At 39.7% G+C, this 22,621-nt stretch overlaps 1 protein-coding gene across 10 annotated transcripts in view; it reads left to right on the top strand.

The window, feature by feature from the left end:
- The window catches only part of TENM2 (teneurin transmembrane protein 2), a 1,151,751-nt gene that overhangs the window by 194,381 nt on the left and 934,749 nt on the right, over positions 1-22,621 (top strand). For all 10 annotated transcript variants that reach the window (XM_086711354.1, XM_086710697.1, XM_086710377.1 and 7 more), the window contains exon 2: positions 10,155-10,454. In XM_086711354.1, coding sequence (XP_086567480.1) covers positions 10,229-10,454 — 226 coding nt within the window. In that variant the 5' untranslated portion in view covers positions 10,155-10,228. The remainder of the gene's footprint in view (positions 1-10,154; positions 10,455-22,621) is intronic.

Here is a 22,621-nt window from a genome sequence, read left to right on the forward strand (position 1 = left end):
TTTCATTTAAGTGTGTCTGTAATTGCTCACTGAAGAGTTTTATGATGGCTATTTTAAAATCTGTGTCCAATAAGTCCGATGTCTTGTCATCTCAGTGTTGGCATCTATTGATTGCTTTTTCCTTCAGCTTAAGATCGTTTTAGTTTTTGGTATAATTTTTTTTTCTTCTTTTTGTTGAAACCTACACATTTAGTGTTATCATGTTATGAGATTCTATGTCTCACTTAAGTTTTCTGTTTTTGTTGGTTTCCTCTGACACTGTTCTGTCAGAAGAGAGATCCCACCTCATTACTGCTAGATTGGAATAAAAGTCCAGGTTCCTCACTCAGTCTCTGCCAATACCCAAGGGCAGGGAGCTCCTTATTAGAAGCTGTTGGGTGGGGAGGCAGTGGAGGAGTTCTGGCTTCCACTGATACTACCCTTGGTGTTAAGGATAGGAGTGCCTCATTATTCCTTATTATTCCCACTGTTACCAATATCAAGTGACACTAACAACTACCAACAAGAGGCAGAAGGACTCATTACTGCTAGAGAAAGTGAAAGTCCTAACTCTCCACTAGGCCTCCTCCTATGCCACTCCAGCAGAGGAGAGTGGCATCTTACTACTCTCAGTGGGGATGGAAGGCCAAGCTCCCTAGGAGGAGAGGATGGCCTCATTATTTTTTGGAAGAGATGAAAATCCTGGCTGTCTTCTTAGCTGTCTCTCTGAAAGCACTGTTAGAGATTAGGATTCTTCGTCACCTCAGCATTGTGGAAATCTAGGCTCTTCCTCTGGCTTTTGCTGGTGAAAGTGGGATTCAGACCACTGTGTTTGCCATGTTGTTTGGCTAGAGGCAAGTGGTTACTCTCTCAACATTTTCTTTCTTGTTTGACTTTTCTTTGTTAATCCTTTGGCGAGAGGCAACCTGCTTTTGTTGGAGGTTTTGTTGTCTGTGCCTTTTGATGTTTCTGGGTTGCCAGTATCTTTAGCTCCAAGTCTGGGATATACAGGGCAAAAAGAAATTTCAGGAACTTGCCACAGTATTCATGAGTTCTGAAGGCCCTAGTTGGTCTGCCTTCTCTTTTTCCTCTCATATTCTTCTTATATTTGTTTTATATATTATATCCAGGGGTTTTCAATGTACCTAGAGGGAAGAATAGATAAAATATGTTTATTACAACTTTCTGGAAGCAGAAATTTCTATACTGCCCAAATTTTCATGATAAGCAGGAGATCCAAGTTTAGTATAAATTCTCCTGTTTTGTCTTTTTAAATATTGAAAACTAACTTTTAAATAACACGTAGGCTCAGGGCACATGGGTGGCTCATTTGGTTAAATGTATGACTTCTGGTAATGATCTCACAGCTCATGGGTTCAAGCCCAACATAAGACTCTGTGCTGAGAGATAAGAGCCTGGGATCTACTTCAGATTCTGTGTCTCCCTTTCTTTCTGCCTCTTTCTGCTCACACTCTGTCTCTGTCTCTGTCTCAAAAATAAACAAATATTTTTAAAAAAATTTAAATAACAGGCAGGCTGAGTGCAAAATGTCTGTTGGCCAACAGTCTGTGTATTCTGCTCAGTTCATTAAGAAATTAACTTTCTCTCACTAAGATTTGCCATTTTTTACCTCATATGTAAATTTCTTTCATTTGTCCAGAGATGGCATTGCTCACAAACTTAACTATCAAGGGAATAGCCAAGAAAGAGGAATTTATCAGGAAAAGATCACTGGACAACCGAATGTCAAAATGTCCATCCACTGAAGTTCTTGTACATTATGAATAGATAATAAGCATTTAGGCTTCCACTTAGAACATGATTTTTTTTTTAATATATAAAATAAAATCACATAACCACATACAGAAAGTCAGCCCACTTTCCAAACCACAATACAAATTAGAGGAGATAGGATTTCCTGAGTCAGGAACACCAAAAATATTAAAAAGTAAAAAAAAAAAAAAAAAAATTACAGTGAAGCAGAAGAGAAATTATAAATTTACTCAAAACAGCCAATTTCCCAAAGAAACACTGGCTCCACAGTGTTGGTAGGCACAGTCTTGTATACTTTTAATAGGTGCTGAGGGTCTTCTTTAATCTGTGTGCAGTTCAAGTATTGATATTTATAATGAGAACTTTGAATTTTAAGAATTTATATTATTATTGCCACCCTCTGTCTTAGGCAAGTCTATAACTACTTAGCTAAGAAAAAAATAATTATTCAGAGGGGAAAAAAATAACTACTTCTTATAGAGCCCCTACCATGTGTTAGTGTATTAGGAGGTTTACCATAGTTTTTATTTTTATTTTTTATTTATTTTATTTATTTTTTTTATTTATATATGAAATTTATTCACAAATTGGTTTCCATACAACACCCAGTGCTCATCCCAAAAGGTGCCCTCCTCAATACCCATCACCCACCCTCTCCTCCCTCCCACCCCCCATCAACCCTTAGTTTGTTCTCAGTTCTCAACAGTCTCTTATGCTTTGGCTCTCTCCCACTCTAACCTCTTTCTTTTTTTTTTTCCTTCCCCTCCCCCATGGGTTCCTGCTAAGCCTCTCAGGATCCACATAAGAGTGAAACCATATGGTATCTGTCTTTCTCTGTATGGCTTATTTCACTTAGCATCACACTCTCCAGTTCCATCCACGTTGCTACAAAAGGCCATATTTCATTTTTTCTCATTGCCACGTAGTATTCCATTGTGTATATAAACCACAATTTCTTTATCCATTCATCAGTTGATGGACATTTAGGCTCTTTCCATAATTTGGCTATTGTTGAGAGTGCTGCTATGAACATTGGGGTACAAGTGCCCCTATGCATCAGTACTCCTGCGTCCCTTGGATAAATTCCTAGCAGTGCTATTGCTGGGTCATAGGGTAGGTCTATTTTTAATTTTCTGAGGAACCTCCACACTGCTTTCCAGAGCGGCTGCACCAATTTGCATTCCCACCAACAGTGCAAGAGGGTTCCCGTTTCTCCACATCCTCTCCAGCATCTATAGTCTCCTGATTTGTTCATTTTGGCCACTCTGACTGGCGTGAGGTGATACCTGAGTGTGGTTTTGATTTGTATTTCCTTGATAAGGAGCGACGCTGAACATCTTTTCATGTGCCTGTTGGCCATCCGGATGTCTTCTTTAGAGAAGTGTCTATTCATGTTTTCTGCCCATTTCTTCACTGGGTTATTTGCTTTTCGGGTGTGGAGTTTGGTGAGCTCTTTATAGATTTTGGATACTAGCCCTTTGTCCGATATGTCATTTGCAAAATCTTTTCCCATTCCGTTGGTTGCCTTTTAGTTTTGTTGGTTGTTTCCTTTGCTGTGCAGAAGCTTTTTATCTTCATAAGGTCCCAGGAATTCACTTTTGCTTTTAATTTCCTTGCCTTTGGGGATGTGTCGAGTAAGAGATTGCTACGGCTGAGGTCAGAGAGGTCTTTTCCTGCTTTCTCCTCTAAGGTTTTGATGGTTTCCTGTCTCACATTCAGGTCCTTTATCCATTTTGAGTTTATTTTTGTGAATGGTGTGAGAAAGTGGTCTAGTTTCAACCTTCTGCATGTTGCTGTCCAGTACTCCCAGCACCATTTGTTAAAGAGACTGTCTTTTTTCCATTGGATGTTCTTTCCTGCTTTGTCAAAGATGAGTTGGCCATACGTTTGTGGGTCTAGTTCTGGGGTTTCTATTCTATTCCATTGGTCTATGTGTCTGTTTTTGTGCCAATACCATGCTGTCTTGATGATGACAGCTTTGTAGTAGAGGCTAAAGTCTGGGATTGTGATGCCTCCTGCTTTGGTCTTCTTCTTCAAAATTACTTTGGCTATTCGGGCCTTTTGTGGTTCCATATGAATTTTAGGATTGCTTGTTCTAGTTTCGAGAAGAATGCTGGTGCAATTTTGATTGGGATTGCATTGAATGTGTAGATAGCTTTGGGTAGTATTGACATTTTGATAATATTTATTCTTCCAATCCATGAGCAGGGAATGTCTTTCCATTTCTTTAAATCTTCTTCAATTACCTTCATAAGCTTTCTATAGTTTTCAGCATACAGATCCTTTACATCTTTGGTTAGATTTATTCCTAGGTATTTTATGCTTCTTGGTGCAATTGTGAATGGGATCAGTTTCTTTATTTGTCTTTCTGTTGCTTCATTGTTAGTGTATAAGAATGCAACTGATTTCTGTACATTGATTTTGTATCCTGCAACTTTGCTGAATTCATGTATCAGTTCTAGCAGACTTTTGGTGGAGTCTATCGGATTTTCCATGTATAATATCATGTCATCTGCAAAAAGCGAAAGCTTGACTTCATCTTTGCCAATTTTGATGCCTTTGATTTCCTTTTGTTGTCTGATTGCTTATGCTAGAACTTCCAGCACTATGTTATACAACAGTGGTGAGAGTGGGCATCCCTGTCGTGTTCCTGATCTCAGGGAAAAAGCTCTCAGTTTTTCCCCGTTGAGGATGATGTTAGCTGTGGGTTTTTCATAAATGGCTTTTATGATGTTTAAGTATGTTCCTTCTATCCCGACTTTCTCAAGGGTTTTTATTAAGAAAGGGTGCTGGATTTTGTCCAAGGCCTTTTCTGCATCGATTGACAGGATCATATGGTTTTTCTCTTTTTTTTTGTTAATGTGATGTATCACGTTGATTGATTTGCGAATGTTGAACCAGCCCTGCATCCCAGGAATGAATCCCACTTGATCATGGTGAATAATTCTTTTTATATGCCGTTGAATTCGATTTGCTAGTATCTTATTGAGAATTTTTGCCTCCATATTCATCAGGGATATTGGCCTGTAGTTCTCTTTTTTTACTGGGTCTCTGTCTGGTTTAGGAATCAAAGTAATACTGGCTTCATAGAATGAGTCTGGAAGTTTTCCTTCCCTTTCTATTTCTTGGAATAGCTTGAGAAGGATAGGTATTATCTCTGCTTTAAACGTCTGGTAGAACTCCCCTGGGAAGCCATCTGGTCCTGGACTCTTATTTGTTGGGAGATTTTTGATAACCGATTCAATTCTTCGCTGGTGATGGGTCTGTTCAAGCTTTCTATTTCCTCCTGATTGAGTTTTGGAAGAGTGTGGGTGTTCAGGAATTTGTCCATTTCTTCCAGGTTGTCCAATTTGTTGGCATATAATTTTTCATAGTGTTCCCTGATAATTGTTTGTATCTCTGAGGGATTGGTTGTAATAGTTCCATTTTCATTCATGATTTTATCTATTTGGGTCATCTCCCTTTTCTTTTTGAGAAGCCTGGCTAGAGGTTTGTCAATTTTGTTTATTTTTTCAAAAAACCAACTCTTGGTTTCGTTTATTTGCTCTACAGTTTTTTTAGATTCTATATTGTTTATTTCTGTTCTGATCTTTATTATTTCTCTTCTTCTGCTGGGTTTAGGCTGCCTTTGCTGTTCTGCTTCTATTTCCTTTAGGTGTGCTGTTAGATTTTGTATTTGGGATTTTTCTTGTTTCTTGAGATAGGCCTGGATTGCAATGTATTTTCCTCTCAGGACTGCCTTCGCTGCGTCCCAAAACATTTGGATTGTTGTATTTTCATTTTCGTTTGTTTCCATATATTTTTTAATTTCTTCTCTAATTGCCTGGTTGACCCACTCATTCGTTAGTAGGGTGTTCTTTAACCTCCATGCTTTTGGAGGTTTTCCAGACTTTTTTCTGTGGTTGATTTCAAGCTTCATAGCATTGTGGTCTGAAAGTATGCATGGTATGATTTCAATTCTTGTAAACTTATGAAGGGCTGTTTTGTGACCCAGTATATGATCTATCTTGGAGAATGTTCCATGTGCACTCGAGAAGAAAGTATATTCTGTTGCTTTGGGATGCAGAGTTCTAAATATATCTGTCAAGTCCATCTAATCCAATGTCTCATTCAGGGCCCTTGTTTCTTTATTGACCGTGTGTCTAGATGATCTATCCATTTCTGTAAGTGGGGTGTTAATGTCCCCTGCAATGACCACATTCTTCTCAATAAGGTTGCTTATGTTTATGAGTAATTGTTTTATATATTTGGGCGCTCCGGTATTCGGCGCATAGACATTTATAATTGTTAGCTCTTCCTGATGGATAGACCCTGTCACTATTATATAATGTCCTTCTTCATCTCTTGTTACAGCCTTTAATTTAAAGTCTAGTTTGTCTGATATAAGTATGGCTACTCCAGCTTTCTTTTGGCTTCCAGTAGCATGATAAATAGTTCTCCATCCCCTCACTCTCAATCTAAAGGTGTCCTCAGGTCTAAAATGAGTCTCTTGTAGACAGCAAATAGATGGGTCTTGTTTTTTTATCCATTCTGATACCCTATGTCTTTTGGTTGGCGCATTTAATCCATTTACATTCAGTGTTATTATAGAAAGATATGGGTTTAGAGTCATTGTGATGTCTGTATGTTTTATGCTTGTAGTGATGTCTCTGGTATTTTGTCTCACAGGGTCCCCCTTAGGATCTCTTGGAGGGCTGGTTTAGTGGTGACAAATTCCTTCAGTTTTTGTTTGTTTGGGAAGACCTTTATCTCTCCTTCTATTCTAAATGACAGACTTGCTGGATAAAGGATTCTCAGCTGCATATTTTTTCTGTCTAGCACACTGAAAATCTCGTGCCAATTCTTTCTGGCCTGCCAAGTTTCAAAAGAGAGATCAGTCACGAGTCTTATAGGTCTCCCTTTATATGTGAGGGCACGTTTACCCCTTGCTGCTTTCAGAATTTTCTCTTTATCCTTGTATTTTGCCAGTTTCACTATGATATGTCGTGCAGAAGATCGATTCAAGTTACGTCTGAAGGGAGTTCTCTGTGCCTCTTGGATTTCAATGCGTTTTTCCTTCCCCAGTTCAGGGAAGTTCTCAGCTATTATTTCTTCAAGTACCCCTTCAGCACCTTTCCCTCTCTCTTCTTCCTCTGGGATACCAATTATGCATATATTATTTCTTTTTAGTGTATCACTTAGTTCTCTAATTTTCCCCTCATACTCCTGGATTTTTTTATCTCTCTTTTTCTCAGCTTCCTCTTTTTCCATAACTTTATCTTCTGGTTCACCTATTCTCTCCTCTGCCTCTTCAATCCGAGCCGTGGTGGTTTCCATTTTGTTATGCATTTCGTTTAAAGCGTTTTTCAGCTCCTCGTGACTGTTCCTTAGTCCCTTGATCTCTGTAGCAAGAGATTCTCTGCTGTCAGCTATACTGTTTTCAAGCCCAGCGATTAATTTTATGACTATTATTCTAAATTCACTTTCTGTTATATTATTTAAATCCTTTTTGATCAGCTCATTAGCTGTTGTTATTTCCTGGAGATTCTTCTGAGGGGAATTCTTCTGCTTGGTCATTTTGGATAGTCCCTGGCGTGGTGAGGACCTGCAGGGCACTTCCCCTGTGCTGTGGTGTATAACTGGAGTTGGTGGGCGGAGCCGCAGTCAGACTTGATGTCTGCCCCCAGCCCACCGCTGGGGCCACAGTCAGACTGGTGCGTGCCTTCTCTTCCCCTCTCCTAGGGGCGGGATTCACTGTGGGGTGGGGTGGCCTGTCTGGGCTACTTGCACACTGCCAGGCTTGTGATACTGGGGATCTGGCGTCTTAGCTGGGGTGGGTAGGCAAGGTGCGCAGGGGCAGGAGGGGCAGGCTTAGCTTGCTTCTCCTTAGGTGATCCACTTCAGGAGGGGCCTTGTGGCCGCAGGAGGGAGTCAGATCCGCTGCCGGAGGTTTGGCTCCGCAGAAGCGCAGAGTTGGGTGTTTGCGTGGAGCGAGCAAGTTCCCTGGCAGGAACTGGTTCTCTTTGGGATTTTGGCTGGGGGATGGGCGGGGGAGATGGCGCTAGTGAGCGCCTTTGTTCCCCACCAAACTGAGCTCTGTTGTCAGGGGGCTCAGCAGCTCTCCTTCCCTTTGTCCTCCAGCCTTCCCGCTTCCTGAGCAGAGCTGTTAACTTATGACCTCCCAAGCTAAGTCGCGCTTGCTGTCGGAACACAGTCCGTCAGGCCCCTCGCTTTTTTGCAAGCCAGACTCAGAGGCTCTGCTTGGCCGGGGAGCCGCCCCTCCGCCCCGGCTCCCTCCCGCCAGTCCGTGGAGCGCGCACCGCCTCGCCGCCCTTCCTACCCTCTTCCGTGGGCATCTCGTCTGCGCTTGGCTCTGGCGACTCCGTTCTGCTAATCCTCTGGCGGTTTTCTGGGTTATTTAGGCAGGTGTAGGTGGAATCCAAGTGATCAGAAGGACGCGCGGTGAGCCCAGCGTCCTCCTACGCCGCCATCTTCCCTCTCCGGGAGCTACCATAGTTTTTATTTTAATTTTTATGACAACTTTAGGAAACAGATTCTGTTATTTTCCATATTAACTGGTTGAGAAATTGAACTTAAAAGTTTATGAGTAATTTTATAAAAGCTCTGGCTAATCAGTCACCATGATAAGATTCTCATCCAATCAAGACTTCAGTGGTCATGCTCTTAACCAGTCTGTAATATGAATTCCAAGGTGTTGAGATCACATGTTTTAAACTAGGGAAGGTGATTTTTGGCATCTATAAATTGCATTAATGTTAAGGTACTTGGATTGGCTACATAGCAGCAAAAACTTCCATGCCAACATTGAGTATTTGTGTCCTTCAAGCAGGTCCTGGGGTCTTGATAGGTAACTCTCAAAGATGCTTCTCAGCTTCCTGGGTCAGGAACTGTAGGCTCCAGGAAACTAAGGATTCGCTCTCCTATGAGTGATTGTGGCAGCAACACCACTGTGCTTGGTGTTCAGAGCAGGTGTACTCTCTTTTTAATTGCCGATTTTCAAACAAAATTGTCCATGATAACAGGCAGTATTTGCAAAAGTATATAAGTAATATAAAGTAGGAGCATTTATGAGATCCAGAAGGGACTCTTACTGTATAAAGACAAGAGAAGGATAACTTGGCTTCTGCTGTCCTGGGACAGATTCCATGCACATTACTATGCATACAGGCTATTTCTTTGGTATAAATAGGCATCCCATTACAATGTGGTGAATAGCCAAAGAAGAGCAGAGGGTTCTAAGCTACAGATCTGTTCACCTAATATTTTCTAATGTATTGAAGAGGCAGTGAGCAACAGTAGCCTGGAGAAAAATCATTATGCTGGGTCTGGGTTGTATTTCCCATTTTAATTAAATTTTGTGTATGTCCATTCTGTCCAGGCCCTCGCCCTATGGTCCATGCTCTTTTGCATGGCCAATGAAATCAGTAAGAGCCTATCATTTGAAACTTGGAGGCATCTAAGCTATTTTGTCATATTTGCTAGGCAGAAGGCTAGTGTTTTCTGAGGATGTTTGGTATACACTTTCAGGCTAAGGGTGTCAAGTGATAGACTGAAGGGCTCTCTGGTTGCCAGTTCATATGTTAAAGAGGTTCCTTCTCTTCAGCTTATCTATTGCATTCAGTGCTCTTCCCCATTTTTCTTCTTAGCAGCAGATTTCCCAGCAATGAAGAGAACAGCATGTGCAGGCGTAGGTTGATGATCAGGTGGTGGTACCAGTTAGACTTCTTGTGAGCATGATCTCTGTTGGTAGGTGACTAAGGAAGGGAGGGACCAGGTGTGTTTAACCCACAGTTCTGCAAAGAAAAAAAAAACTGATTAGAATTTGCTGAAGGTTCATTAAAGAAACCAGAAGAGTATTGTTTGCCTGTGAAGAATGGCTTATGTTACTTTTTTTCAGACCCAACTAGGTAATTTCATATTAGTCAAATATGACTTGGTACCATCACAAAGCTTTAGTAGCATGTATTTATGCCTTATACACCTTTCTTTCACTTTTATTTATTTAATGTTGATATTTGCTTTACCCCAAACCCTGTCTAGCAAAAAGAGAATATAATTAAAGATGGGTAAAATCAGTTTTGCTTTGAACTGCTTCATAGTAAAATCTTGCAGTAGTGACAGACTTATCATGTCATCTGTATTCACATAGGGAAATCAAAACATGAATTATTTCACTACTCTTTTTTCTCAAAATGTATTAAACAGCAAAATAATTAACTTACTGTATCCAGTCATTCTATTTAGGCTGATTATTTCAATATATATTAAGCATTTGCAAAAAGAGATTGTGTGGTCTGACCACATTTCCTTTTTATGTTTTTATCTGAGTCAGAGCATGAGTCAAAACTGAAGGCAGCATTTCTTATAATCACAGTCTTGTTGTTTTCCTTTGATGTTTTTAGGTGGCCAAGTGAAAAGTACCAAAACTTTGGCCTCCCTTTTCTGAAAGCATCGGCTCTCTGTCAGATCCGGGATAATGGACGTAAAGGACAGGCGACATCGCTCTCTGACCAGGGGACGGTGTGGCAAAGAGTGCCGCTACACAAGTTCCTCCCTGGACAGCGAAGACTGCCGTGTGCCCACGCAAAAGTCCTATAGCTCCAGTGAGACTCTGAAGGCCTATGACCATGACAGCAGGATGCACTATGGAAACCGAGTCACAGACCTCGTTCACCGGGAGTCAGATGAGTTTCCAAGACAAGGTATGTAGAGCTGACCTCACTGAGTTGCTCTGAGCTGCCTTACATTTTTGACTTGTACAGTTGTGCGTCGATCACTGAGGTTGGTAAAAACCGAAGCACAGCCTGCTGGCATCATCTCCCCATTAGAGTTTAGTGTAAGAGCACAATTCTTTCATTGACCTGTATCAGAATCCTGTGGGAATTATAGAAGTGCCTTTTTTGTCCTGGACACTGTATCCCTTGACAATTTGGTGGTTACTTTGGAGCCCCACAGTAGCAGGTTTTGATAGATGAAATAAGGTACAGCAAAGTCTGGGCTCCATAAGGAGTAGTCCTTAGTCTATTCTGAATCCCTGTCCTCAGGAACAGAAAATTAGCTGTGGTTTTTAAACTGTTTTTTGTTCCTTTCCCTTGAACCCGCCCCCATACAAACTTCCAAGAGTTCAAATTTCTACTGTTTTACACGTTGAGCTTCTCAGATTCTGTTTGAACAAATGGTAAATTGATTATAACATATTCGAACCTCCCCTATCCTGTGTAATATATAATTTCTTTCCTCCTCATATGTGGTATTAATCTTGAGTTATGCATTTGCCTTTCGGTATTTCAGAGCATAGGTGAACTGATGTATGTTATTTAACCAATTCCACATATATAATTCTCCCTGCTACTTACACCAAATCTTATTTGTCTTACAGTATTTTGATTTCTTAAGGGAGGAGAATATTTTTCTCAAGTGCTAACAGTTGGCATTCTCTTCATATCCAATATCCATGAGGAAGTTTGTCATCACTTGTCAGGGGTTGCTGTAAATGTATGGATATATAGACTAAAGCATAAACAGTGCTGAGAGGCAGTATGGCTACGTTGACTCACTAGCTCCATGTCTTCTGCTTTGTGTACCAGCCTTGTCGTGTGTGATTTACATTAACAGCTTAGCAAAATCACAAGTGAATACACAAAAACACAGTGAATGAGCTGGGAAGGTTCACTTGACCAGTACCAAGGGTGGAGGCCCTGCCTGCTAGATTATAGCATCATTGTTTATCACATTGATTCTTTATTTCTTGTTTCATGTTCTGTTAGTGACTGTTACAGCTAATTTAACTCCTCATGAGATGCTTCAACTTGTGTCTTAGTTCTTTAGGACTGCTGTAACAAAAGATCATAAACTGGTAGATTATAAACAATAGAAATTTATTTTGTATATGGAGGATAGGAAGTCCAATGTGCTAGCATATTTAATTGTCTGGTGAGAGCTAGCTTCCTTGTTCATTGACAGCTGTCTTTTCCTGTGTCTTCACATAGCTGAAGAGGACAGGGGGAGTTTTCTGGGTCATCTTTTATAAGGGCACTAAACCCATTCATAAAGGTTCTATCTTCATGACTCAATCACCTCCCCAAAACCCCACCTCCAAATACCACTGGGGATTAGGTTTCAATATAAGAATTTGGAAGGGGTGTGTGTCACAAACATTCAGTCATAGCAGCTTTGAAATTCTATTCCTGGTAGAAAACACCATGCATGTGTATTTTCTCTCTGTTACACACATACCATCACACAAATACACATACATACACACATGCATGCGTGCACACACACACACGTAACCCAGTGGTTATTCTAAAACACATGTTCTCCTATGCTCCCATAGCCTACCTCCAGTTTTTATATTTAACAGAATATTTAAAAATTCAGCATAGAAACAGTTAAAATTGTATTTTCACTGCAATTGTAGACTTTGCAGGATACAATTTTTATTTAATCTACACTCTCATTTTCTGAGTTATCTTCATGTAAATAAAGCACACTTCAAACAAGGGGTGGGTTACTTGAAAATTGCTCTGTATCACATGTCTTTGATCTGTGAGTAACTTCAACAAATGTTTTATTTCACTGAGTTGTCTCCTGACCCCAAAGTGCATGAGTGGGAATTGGGGGAAAATATGAAAAATCACAGCTTAATTAATTAAGGGAGTGTTCAAATTTCCAGTATAGAATAATAGGACCCTTATTTGTTATTTCCAAGAGCATCTCTAATACAAAACACAAATATTCTGAAAGGTGATGCACATTCAGCAAGGTTGAAAGCCTTTCATTTTCTGCTGTATTTTTGGTTTTATTTATAGTGTTACTGCATACACTCTTGTTTCTTATGATTCTGTGCTGAAATGTAGACCCTTTTTCCTTAGTCTCATTAAAGGTGCATCCTGGTTTCTGGATCATTGTGCAGTGAGCTGTAGATCCTAGATTATTGTTGAAATGTGGATTGTCCTGTCACCTTTTCCCTTATTAATATTTACATAAAATGAAATCAAATGCTTGGATTTTATGTTCAAATATACCTTTATTCTTCCTGTTTAATCTTGTTCCTCTCCATTGATAATAATGGAAGTTGCTTGGCCATATCAAACTCATAGCTTTGCAATTAACAATTCACACATGCCGTGTGTTGTTATTGAGTCCATATTTGTTTGTGTAATGTGTTTGCATGAATTAAAAACTGTGCAGGCCAAAAGTAGAAATGAAAAGGCATTGGAAAGTATTTGCATATGCAAGTGCAATTCCTTCTGAAGACATCTATGAATTTATGCATGAAAGTGTAGTCAGAGTCTGAGTGGATCTACTTTGATGGGTTCTAAAATTGAACTCAGGAAGTAAATAAGCACATATTTAAAGAGAGGAAGAACAGGAGATACAATCTGGTGAGCATCACATTCAACGTGAAACTTAGCTACTACAGAGAGGGTTAAAATAAATTTTACTCTCAGCAATAACAATAATTTTTAAATGTCATGCATTTCTCATTTTATTTTCTTATTCATGAAATCAAAGAGCAGGATCGTTTCAGAACTTATTAGCCTAGAGATACATTAGCAAGGATCATGGCGGGATCATCTCCTGTGGTATTCTTATTTAAAACCCAAGACACTGATCATAAAACAAACATGCTTCTCACATTCAAGCAAGTTTGGCAAACACAGTTGGATGACTCTTCCGGTGCTCAGAGTGGAAAAGAATTGCCAGCTAGTAAAAGTGATGTGGGGCCAGGGTCAGACCCTGTCCATTTCCCCTGCAAGTATCTGCAAGAATCAAAGGCAAGAAGCTGCCAGATCCCAGCAGGAGAGATAGGCTAGATGTTCCCATGAGAAGCTTATGGAAGCTCTCATCAAATTATATCTTCTTTGCTTGCTTTCAGCACAGAATCAGCCTCTGCTGCTAAGGAGAGACAATGCAAATTACCTGTCTGGCCTCTATTATTCTGGATCCTCCTGGTGTGAAGGGTGAAAAATGCTGACCTTAGGTCTATGGCCATTGGAGTAATTAGTAATTAGTAAATGACTAATTCTGCACTGAATAGCACCCTAGTAGTCTGAGAGTTAATGCACCTGACAAAACTGACCAGTGGTCTGATCTCTGGTTAGACCTAGCCCCAGGATAACCTGTGAAATAGATGCCATTTTAAATAATGAAGGTCAGCCAAGTGCCCAGGCAGATTGTCTGAGCTTGTTCTTTGGGACCCTGACGTTAGGGTGTAGAGCAGCACGACACACAAGACATTTCCCCGTGGCTTGGGAGCCTAAAGTTAGACCTGAGCTCTGCTTTGCATATTTATGTGCCTGTGACTCTGGTCCACACTCTATGTCTCACCATTTTCAGGTGTATTAAACATGATCAACAAGAACAACAAAAGAATAATGGCTGATGTTCACTGAGCACTTTTTATATGTTAGATGTCAGTCTGAGAATTTTGCTTATATTGATTCAGATAATGTTCAAAACAATATTGTGAAGTGGATTCTATTAGTATCCCCTTTTTCATGGATAAGGAAGCTGAAGCATGGAGAGGTTAAATAAATCATCCCAAGGTCATAAATGTAGGAATTGATGAAGACAGCGTTTAAATCCAGGAAGTTGGATTCAAGAGCTATGTTTGGAACTTGAGCCACTGTGTTTGATCACCTCCCAAATAAGTAAATAAATAAACAAAAATAAGACATTAAAGCCTAAGTCAAAAGCTATGGTGTTCAGTTTATAAAACTTTTAAATATCGACACCTTTAAACATTTTTGACTATAGGAACTACAGCTGCTAACGTTGATTGAATGTACAATGAACAAGACCACCAGCTCTGATGATGTATATTCCTATTCTCACCCATTTGCCTCCATTTCCATGGCTGTCCCAGACTCCCTGCGAGTGTGCCCACTTATACTAGCTCTCCACCACTGCTGTAGGAAAAAGTTCCTGCTGTCAGAATGTGTGCTAGGCTGTCTGCACCGATTCTTGGCCCTCCCCGATAGTCATCACCTCTTTGCACAACCTTTCAACCTGGAACCTGGAACACTAACCAAGAAAGGTGTTGCTATCTAAATGATATTGCTCAGGTAAGCAGAACTGAGTGGTTTCTATGCTAGGCAAGGCCCAGTGGGCCAGAGAGTTCAGCCAGGCTTCTCATGGCTCAAAAAGCCTTTCTTTCCAGTTAGTAGCTCTCAAGTCTCTTGAGAGGGGGCCGAGATTGAATTCTTTCTCTGCATCTTGGGCTGTCTCTTTGGGTCAAGGTTGAAGAAAGGATTGGGGGAAGATTGGATTTTTGAAAATATGCTTCCATCAGTTCTCTGAATCGGTTCTAGCACAGAAATCACTTTCACCTACCCTTTGATGCACTGAAAAAAATCCATAAAGACATAAACACATACATTTTAGGCTAAGTTTGATTTTGGTAGTTTATAAGCCAATTTTCTTTCTTGTGGTCTTTAAAATAATTCAGGCAATATGTTTTACTCTGTGTAATTTGGCATAGCATAAATTTAACCTGTGTTAATGAGTTAAAAACTCACTAGTAAGCTAAAGTGTTACCTGAATTCATTCAATCAGTGTATAGAAGAGTTGTTGAAATACTCAGGAAACCTGTGAGCATTTCTGCCTGTATCATTGTCTTAAAGTAGTTATTTTTCCACTGCACCCAAAGCAACAGTTAGAAAGATTCTGTTTTGAAAACCCTAGACCTTTACCTACAAAGAACATGTTTTAAGTTTTAGTGAAGTTCAAAAGTTTGTCAGGTGAGTATTTGGAAGGCTAAAAAGTACCTTGAAAAGATTGCTTTTAATTTATTCATTTATTCTCCCACCTCTAGGCAGAACTTCTTTTCATAAAATCAGCTGAGAATAAAATGCTGCTTCTTATTTTTTGGCTGTGTTGTTGAGTTGTTGTTTTTGTTTTTGTTTTTTTTCTTTTTAGGAAAAGAGAATCTATAACCGTTCAGTGTAATATGATCCATTGTCTCCTTGCTGACTAACTTGAATCCTTTTAGCTTCCTTTGAGAGGCATAGGGGAGAGCAGTTAAGAATGCAGACCCACAGCTAAACTGTATTCCAGTACTGATGGGTTCCATTAGTGTGAGCTTGATCCAATTCTAGAACATGGACTCTCTAAATCCTATTTTCCCCCTCTGTGAAAGTTCCCACCATTATAGTTATTGGGATCATTATGATTATGCATTCATCATTCTATGGATGCTGCCGGTATTTTAATAGGCACTGAATAAATGCTGGTGGTTATCATGATTGTCATTTTAAGCCTGTTGCCAACAAAAGTGGTCATCATCTGGTCTCCGCCTCTCATAATATTTCATGCAAGAGAAATATTTTTTGCCTCAGATTTGTTTCTTATGACTTGTAAAAACTCTGACATCTTCAAATCCAGAAGTTTTCTTCGTCATTGATAGAGCGTGTTTGACTCCCTATGTGCCATAACTTTTGCTACCAAAGATGAACATAACTCATACATTATTTTCTTATTTTTAGAAAGGAAGGAAACATACCATCTAACAACTGTCAGCTGATGCCAACACACTGTAAGAGAGTTGCTAGTCAGACAATTTTACAAGTGAAAGAAAGAAAGAAAGATGCTCTAAGGCAGTGTCATTGGATACAAGCTTTTTTTTAATGATGTTCATTTTATGGCATATAAACATGAATTTTAGGGCTGGGTTTAATTAAGAGAAGGCTTTATCCATATAAACTCTAGAGAAAAGTAATCCATTGTCATCACTCTATGTCCTTGTCACCTAGTGATTCCGTCTCCTCTGGATTTTCTTTATTGTAGTTATTGCTCTTCTAGGATTAAATATATATTTTTCAAACTATACTCTTTGTTTGCCCAATTATTGTCCTTTAAATAGTTCTCTATTGTCAACTCTGCATTCAACTTTAGATCTAACTTTTTTTGAATTGTATTTCTTTTTTTGCTCTTTTTCTGTGGTAATTCTCCACTTTCACCCTTATCCCTCCACTTTTTCTTTTCCATGGCACTTTCTCTATAACACTCTAGTTCATATAACTTCAACATTCACTGTTTCCACTCTGCAAGGCTTTTTCAGTTACAAGTGAATGTAAGACAATATCCCTGCTGAAATGAGCTTATGCAAAAAATACGATGCTTTGTCTTATATCACTGGAGAATCTAACAATGCTTACACATACCATCTCTCAGTTCTCATTCTCTATAATTTTCTTTATTCCTTGGAGATATGTATTTGAAGATGTCTGATGATAACCGCACTCCCATATTCTCTGCCCTCTGTAACGTCACTGGAAAGAGTCAGATTCAGAGAAATGGGGCATGTGTCACTCGGATTTTACCTGGCCATGTTTTAGACTTAAGCCTACTTTGTGCTTGGAGATAGCCGTGGTAAGTGCCTCCTAAAGCTGGTGGAATGAATTCCAAATAGGAAAGTCTGGTTCTGATATCAGGAGTGGATAAGGAATACTAACTGGCCTCATAACAAATGCTCCCTACCCTGCTAATGCTCAAGTCTAAGATAAATGGTCTTTCCAAGGTCCATTTTGACTTTTCTAACTGCTCCTGGAGTATGTCTTTTGAAATAGTCCAGTAAGAAACTTAATTGTCTTTTCCTCAAAATCCGTTTCCATTTTTATATCCTAGCTTTTGGTAACTAGTTTCACAACTCTTACATTTTGGTCTTCCAAGAAGACTCTATCTTTTTTTTTTTTCTTTATATTGATATTCACCAGATTATGATGGTTATTCTTTCTTATCTTTTTGTCTAACTTCCTCATTCCATGTTAAGTGTCCAGCATTTCAAGACTGGAAAACTACTTCAACATTTAAATTGCCTCCTTCCCTTAGTCCTTTCCCTGACACTTTTTTTTTTATATCATAGATAGTATTGCATTTCTAAAACATCGCCCTGTTTTTGCCCCTTTACCCTAATTAAATATATTTTGTGGTACCCATGAGGCAACTGTGTTAGGTTATAGAGTATAGTAATGAATAATGCAAACATGGTCTGTAAGCACACAAAGCTTGGCAATCTTGGAGAAGAAAGATATAATAGACATGTACCTGGGTACTTCTGATAAACACCACAAAAGAAAATAGCGTCTGGTTCTGAAGTGGCATCTAACTCAGAATTGTGCATCAGGAATGTCAGAAATTGTGACATCCTTTCATACACTTGAAGGATAAGGAGTTGGATGCTCAGAGTGGCAAGAAGGAGTTTTCAGGCAAAAGATAAGGCATATGCAAAGGTCCAAAAATGGCAGAACTTGGTCATTCCAAGAATCTAAAAGTTCAGGTTAGCTGAATGTGGAGTGGGGACAAATGAGCTAGAGTGGTAGCGTAAAACCAGGTCATGAAGGCTTTTTGAGGAGATAATTCTGGCTTCTGTTTCCAGAATATATTACAGAGAGACAAGACGCTCGGTGAAGTAGATTAGGAGAGTGTATTTCATTGAGGCAAGAGAGTTTAATAGTCTGAACTGGAATAATGGAGATGGTTTGAAAAATGTTGTGCTACAAAGATTGTTGACTTTTTAGGACACTGTAAAATTAGAGGCAGCTATATTGTTTTGGGACTCTTGGGCATTGACTGCTTTCTTCTCCTGCAAAGAGAATATTACCTTTTTGATGTTGAGTTTACTTAAAGATACAGGAAAGGTCAATGTTTGTAAATAAGCCCTTAAATGTAAGTGCATAGATTGTTAGTTCAAATTCTCCTGGAATGGTTACATAAACCTAAGCATAAAAATGTAACATTGTTACAAGAATTTGGATTTTATTTTCCCCCTCAACATTTTTAGGTGCCTGCTTATGCAAAGAGTAGCATCAGCAGCAGACCACCTCCTATGGATACAGGGCAAGTAAAATACAGAAAAAAAAAAAAAAGCATCATGCTCTACCCACCTCTTTTCCACATGATCACAATACCTTGTTTGTTCTCTATCTTTCACTAAATAAATAAAAAAAGCTCATAGCATGTCTGGGGGGGCATGTGTGTGTGTATACAAGTGAGTGTGTATTTTATTTCTGCCAATTGATAACTTGACTAGCCAAGCTGAGGATGTTTAGAATGTGGGATCAAAACTTTCTGGCAACTGATGGGACAAGCAAGGTGAGGGAGAGAAGAAGATTCAAGGACTGAAGTTTCTGGTTATGGCAACTGTCCAAATGTTAGTACTAATCACTGGGGTTTTGAAACAGGGGATGAGCTGGTGTGTAGGTAAAGTTAGTATGTGCAACTGTGGACCTTTTGAGTTGGAGGTGCCCTTAGGCCATGCACATGTAGATGCTTAATAGGCAGTTGAATGTACAGCTCTAAATTCTGCTGAGAGATTTGTGCTGAATAGAGATTCAGGAGTTGACAGCTAATAATGTTCATGGGACTCAGTGTGATCATCCAGGAAAAATGTGCAAGGAAAGAAATAAGAAGCTCACATAGGAGCACAGCTGATCAATGGACAGGAAAAAGAAGAAGATCATCCAAACAGAGTGGGGAGGGAGGAACTTACTTTGCATCCTCTACTCAGTCTGAACTTGACCGACTCTTCCAGGCATAAATAAATAAAACAGTACTAGTTTTATTTCCCACTCCCCTACTCAGAGTTGGCCTCCTTTTGAACCCCTAAATCAGAGATCACAAAGTTAATGCACACAGGCATACTTAGCCCCTAGATATATTTAGCTGGGCTTATAGATTGCCTTAAAAATTTTGAATCCAGTGCTTGTAGCCAGTCTATTCACATTCCTCTTTGCCACAGGCCACATCTCTTGCCTTTTGTCTTATACCAGTTCTCCCCTTTAGTCATTGACTTTACATACCCGACCTCCAAAGGCTCTAATGATAGCAAATATAGTGTGTACTTCCTATGTCCATTTCTTCTTTGTAGAATACATATCTGCCCATTCCAAATATTTTCTTCACACAAGGCTTAGTGTATAGACCACTTCTTTGGTGAAACCTTTGCCATCTGATCTCTGGTGGCCCTTCACAAGCTGTTATTATTACTACTATCCTCTGTATGGGTGACTCAGCATACCCAGCCCATGGATTTCTGACTCCTGTGAATAGAGAGATAAACAAAGTGCTCTGCAGTTTTGTGCAGTGACTCATGGATGAAACTACAAGAGAATTTATTCTTATTAGTGGCTTGTTTCCTGTTCCAAGAAAAAGAATTTAAAGCACAGTTCAGAAAAGGAACTTAAACATGGGGGTTGTGTGTCTGTCCATCATGACAGTATCCAATCCCACATTGTGAAATGCCAGCTTGCAAGAGTTTTCTGTAGTGCACTCTGACACTCACATATTGAATTGCATGAACATTTGCTTTTTGTGAGTATCACGGTAATACTATCAGCTTTTCCACGCTGGTGCCACATACTGCGTTTATGCCTCTGTGGAGACCTACTGTGTCATATGTGTAGGAGGCCTTTGGTGCAGTGTGATCTGTGACAGGATGTAATTCCAACTGGAAGCTTTAGAGAAACTGCTGGGAGAAATGGAGTAATTGCCAAAGTCGGACTCACCATGCCTTACAGTCTGGGTCTGGGAGTGGTGCTGCCCCACCCACTGATGAATCATCCCACTGATATTATCAAAGGAGACATTACATTTTCAGTGTCATGTTTTAGGTTTATAATTTAATTTTCAGCTCTGGCAATTCTAGAAGCATCCCCAGGGACATATGAAGAGGGGGAGGCTGGTGTGTACCCAAAATGAATTCGTGTTCATTTCTTGAGCACCTTAATTGGCATGCATATCTCACAAGCCCTCTTTCTCTCTCTCTGCTGCAGCCAAACTCCCTTGTACCAAGATACTCAATATTCCTCCTGCACTGACTGCTTTCCTTTCCACTCAACCTCAAGTCAGATCTACTTTAGTAATAAATCTCTGCCGGGAGCCATCTGAACAAATACTGAGTGTGCACATAGATATTAAAAATAAGTGCAACACAGACTTATTTAATAATGTCCAATAGTCTTTTACAATATTTGGAGTATTTTCCCAAAGTTACAATGAGCATTATCTTTAATGCATTTTTTTTCCAAGATAGAATGATCTTTTTGGGAATAAGAAAAAAAAAAAAAAAGAGTGAGAGAACAAATCAGATGGGCTCTGTTGTATTCCCAGCTGAACCTGTTATCCTCCTTCCTTTTTAGGTCTTTTTCTTTGGCCAGAGCCACAAAATGTGAAGCTTCTCTTTGTTCACCCTGATTTATGAATAGTAGGCATTGGGCAGTTGCTATCCCAGTGGGATGCATTTTATTTTAAAAATAGTTTGAAACACTTCCTTTTAAATCCCTCCACGTCTACAGCCACCTTGACTGTATAATACATGTTTCTCAGTTCGTCCTTGTACAGTTAAAGTCCATTTCACGTATGGGAATTAAAGCACAGAATTTACTTGTAGCACTTTGAACTAAAATGTTGAATTTATTTAGAGAGTAATTCCAGTGGATTAAATATATTTCTATGGATCTGTTTGCTGGAACATTGATAGAAAGGAGAAATACTACTACTTCTAATGTCCTCAAAAAAAAAAAAAAATCCAGGGGCGCCTGGGTGGCGCAGTCGGTTAAGCGTCCGACTTCAGCCAGGTCACGATCTCGCCGTCCGTGAGTTCGAGCCCCGCATCAGGCTCTGGGCTGATGGCTCAGAGCCTGGAGCCTGTTTCCGATTCTGTGTCTCCCTCTCTCTCTGCCCCTCCCCCGTTCATGCTCTGTCTCTCTCTGTCCCAAAAATAAATAAAAAAAAAGTTGAAAAAAAAAAATTAAAAAAAAAAAAAAATCCAGTCAACTTCAGGATGAATATCCATAGCCAAAACAAAGTCTTCTCAAAATGACTGCAAATTCAGGTGACACTACCAACTTTAAAAATACCTCTGTTCACCTGACAGCCTTGGGTTCAAGTTCTTCTTAGTTTACAGTGACAATTAGGTGAATGCTTATACTCTGACCCCCATTTGTATGTGATGCAAAAGCCCTGCCTGGAGATGACCCACTTAACACTTTCTGCTTCACAAACCCAGAGACTGAACAGCAGGGAGCCTACAGCAAAGTGCTGAGTTGTCTTAGCTGAGCAGTGAGGGGACAGTGAATGTGGCCATAGAACCCTGCCATTTCTGTCTCTGAATCAGGGGAACCTCATTAGATGCTTCTGGGGAGTTCTGCAAAGTTCCCATGCTCAAGTCCTTCCCAGGACTAATTAAATATGAATCACTGGGGGGTTGTACTCGGGTATCAATATTTTTATATAAACATCTCAAGGGGTTGAGTGTAACTGGACAAACTCTATATAGAGTATAACCATTTCCTTGGTAATTGATAGCATTTCAAACATACAGGGACTCATGCTTAGCATAGTGACTTGGAATCTCACTTTTTACTCAAAAGCCCATAATTCTAGTTTTAGTCAAGCTTCCTAATTCTTAGAGGGTTTTGCTTAGTAAATGCCATGTAATGAGGAGCTCATTACACAGGATTTCCAAACCAGGAATGAGCAGGCATCTGCTCACTGTGTCCCAAGTATTGCACGTCCTCGGTTGCCAGCATCCACCTCTTTGTTCTGAGTCAGAAGAAGCAAGTGAACCAATTCTTTTAGCCTTCCTACTTCTTTTTTAAAAAAATTTTTTAACATTTATTTATTTTTGAGAGACAGAGAACATGAGTGGGGAAGAGGCAGAGAGAGAGGGAGACACAGAATCCAAAGCAGACTCCAGGTTCTGAGCTGTCAGCACAGAGCCTGATGTGGGGCTCGAACTCACAAACATTGAGATCATGACATGAGCTGAAGTCGGACACTTAACCAGCTGAGCCACCCAGGTGCCCCTAGCCTTCCAACTTCTTATTTGACATTTGGTTAAACACTAAAAGTGAGGATTTAATTC

This window comes from Puma concolor, chromosome A1 (genome assembly GCF_028749965.1).
Source record: "Puma concolor isolate L17-30 chromosome A1, mPumCon1.1.hap2, whole genome shotgun sequence".
Classification (NCBI taxonomy): Eukaryota; Metazoa; Chordata; class Mammalia; order Carnivora; family Felidae; genus Puma; species Puma concolor.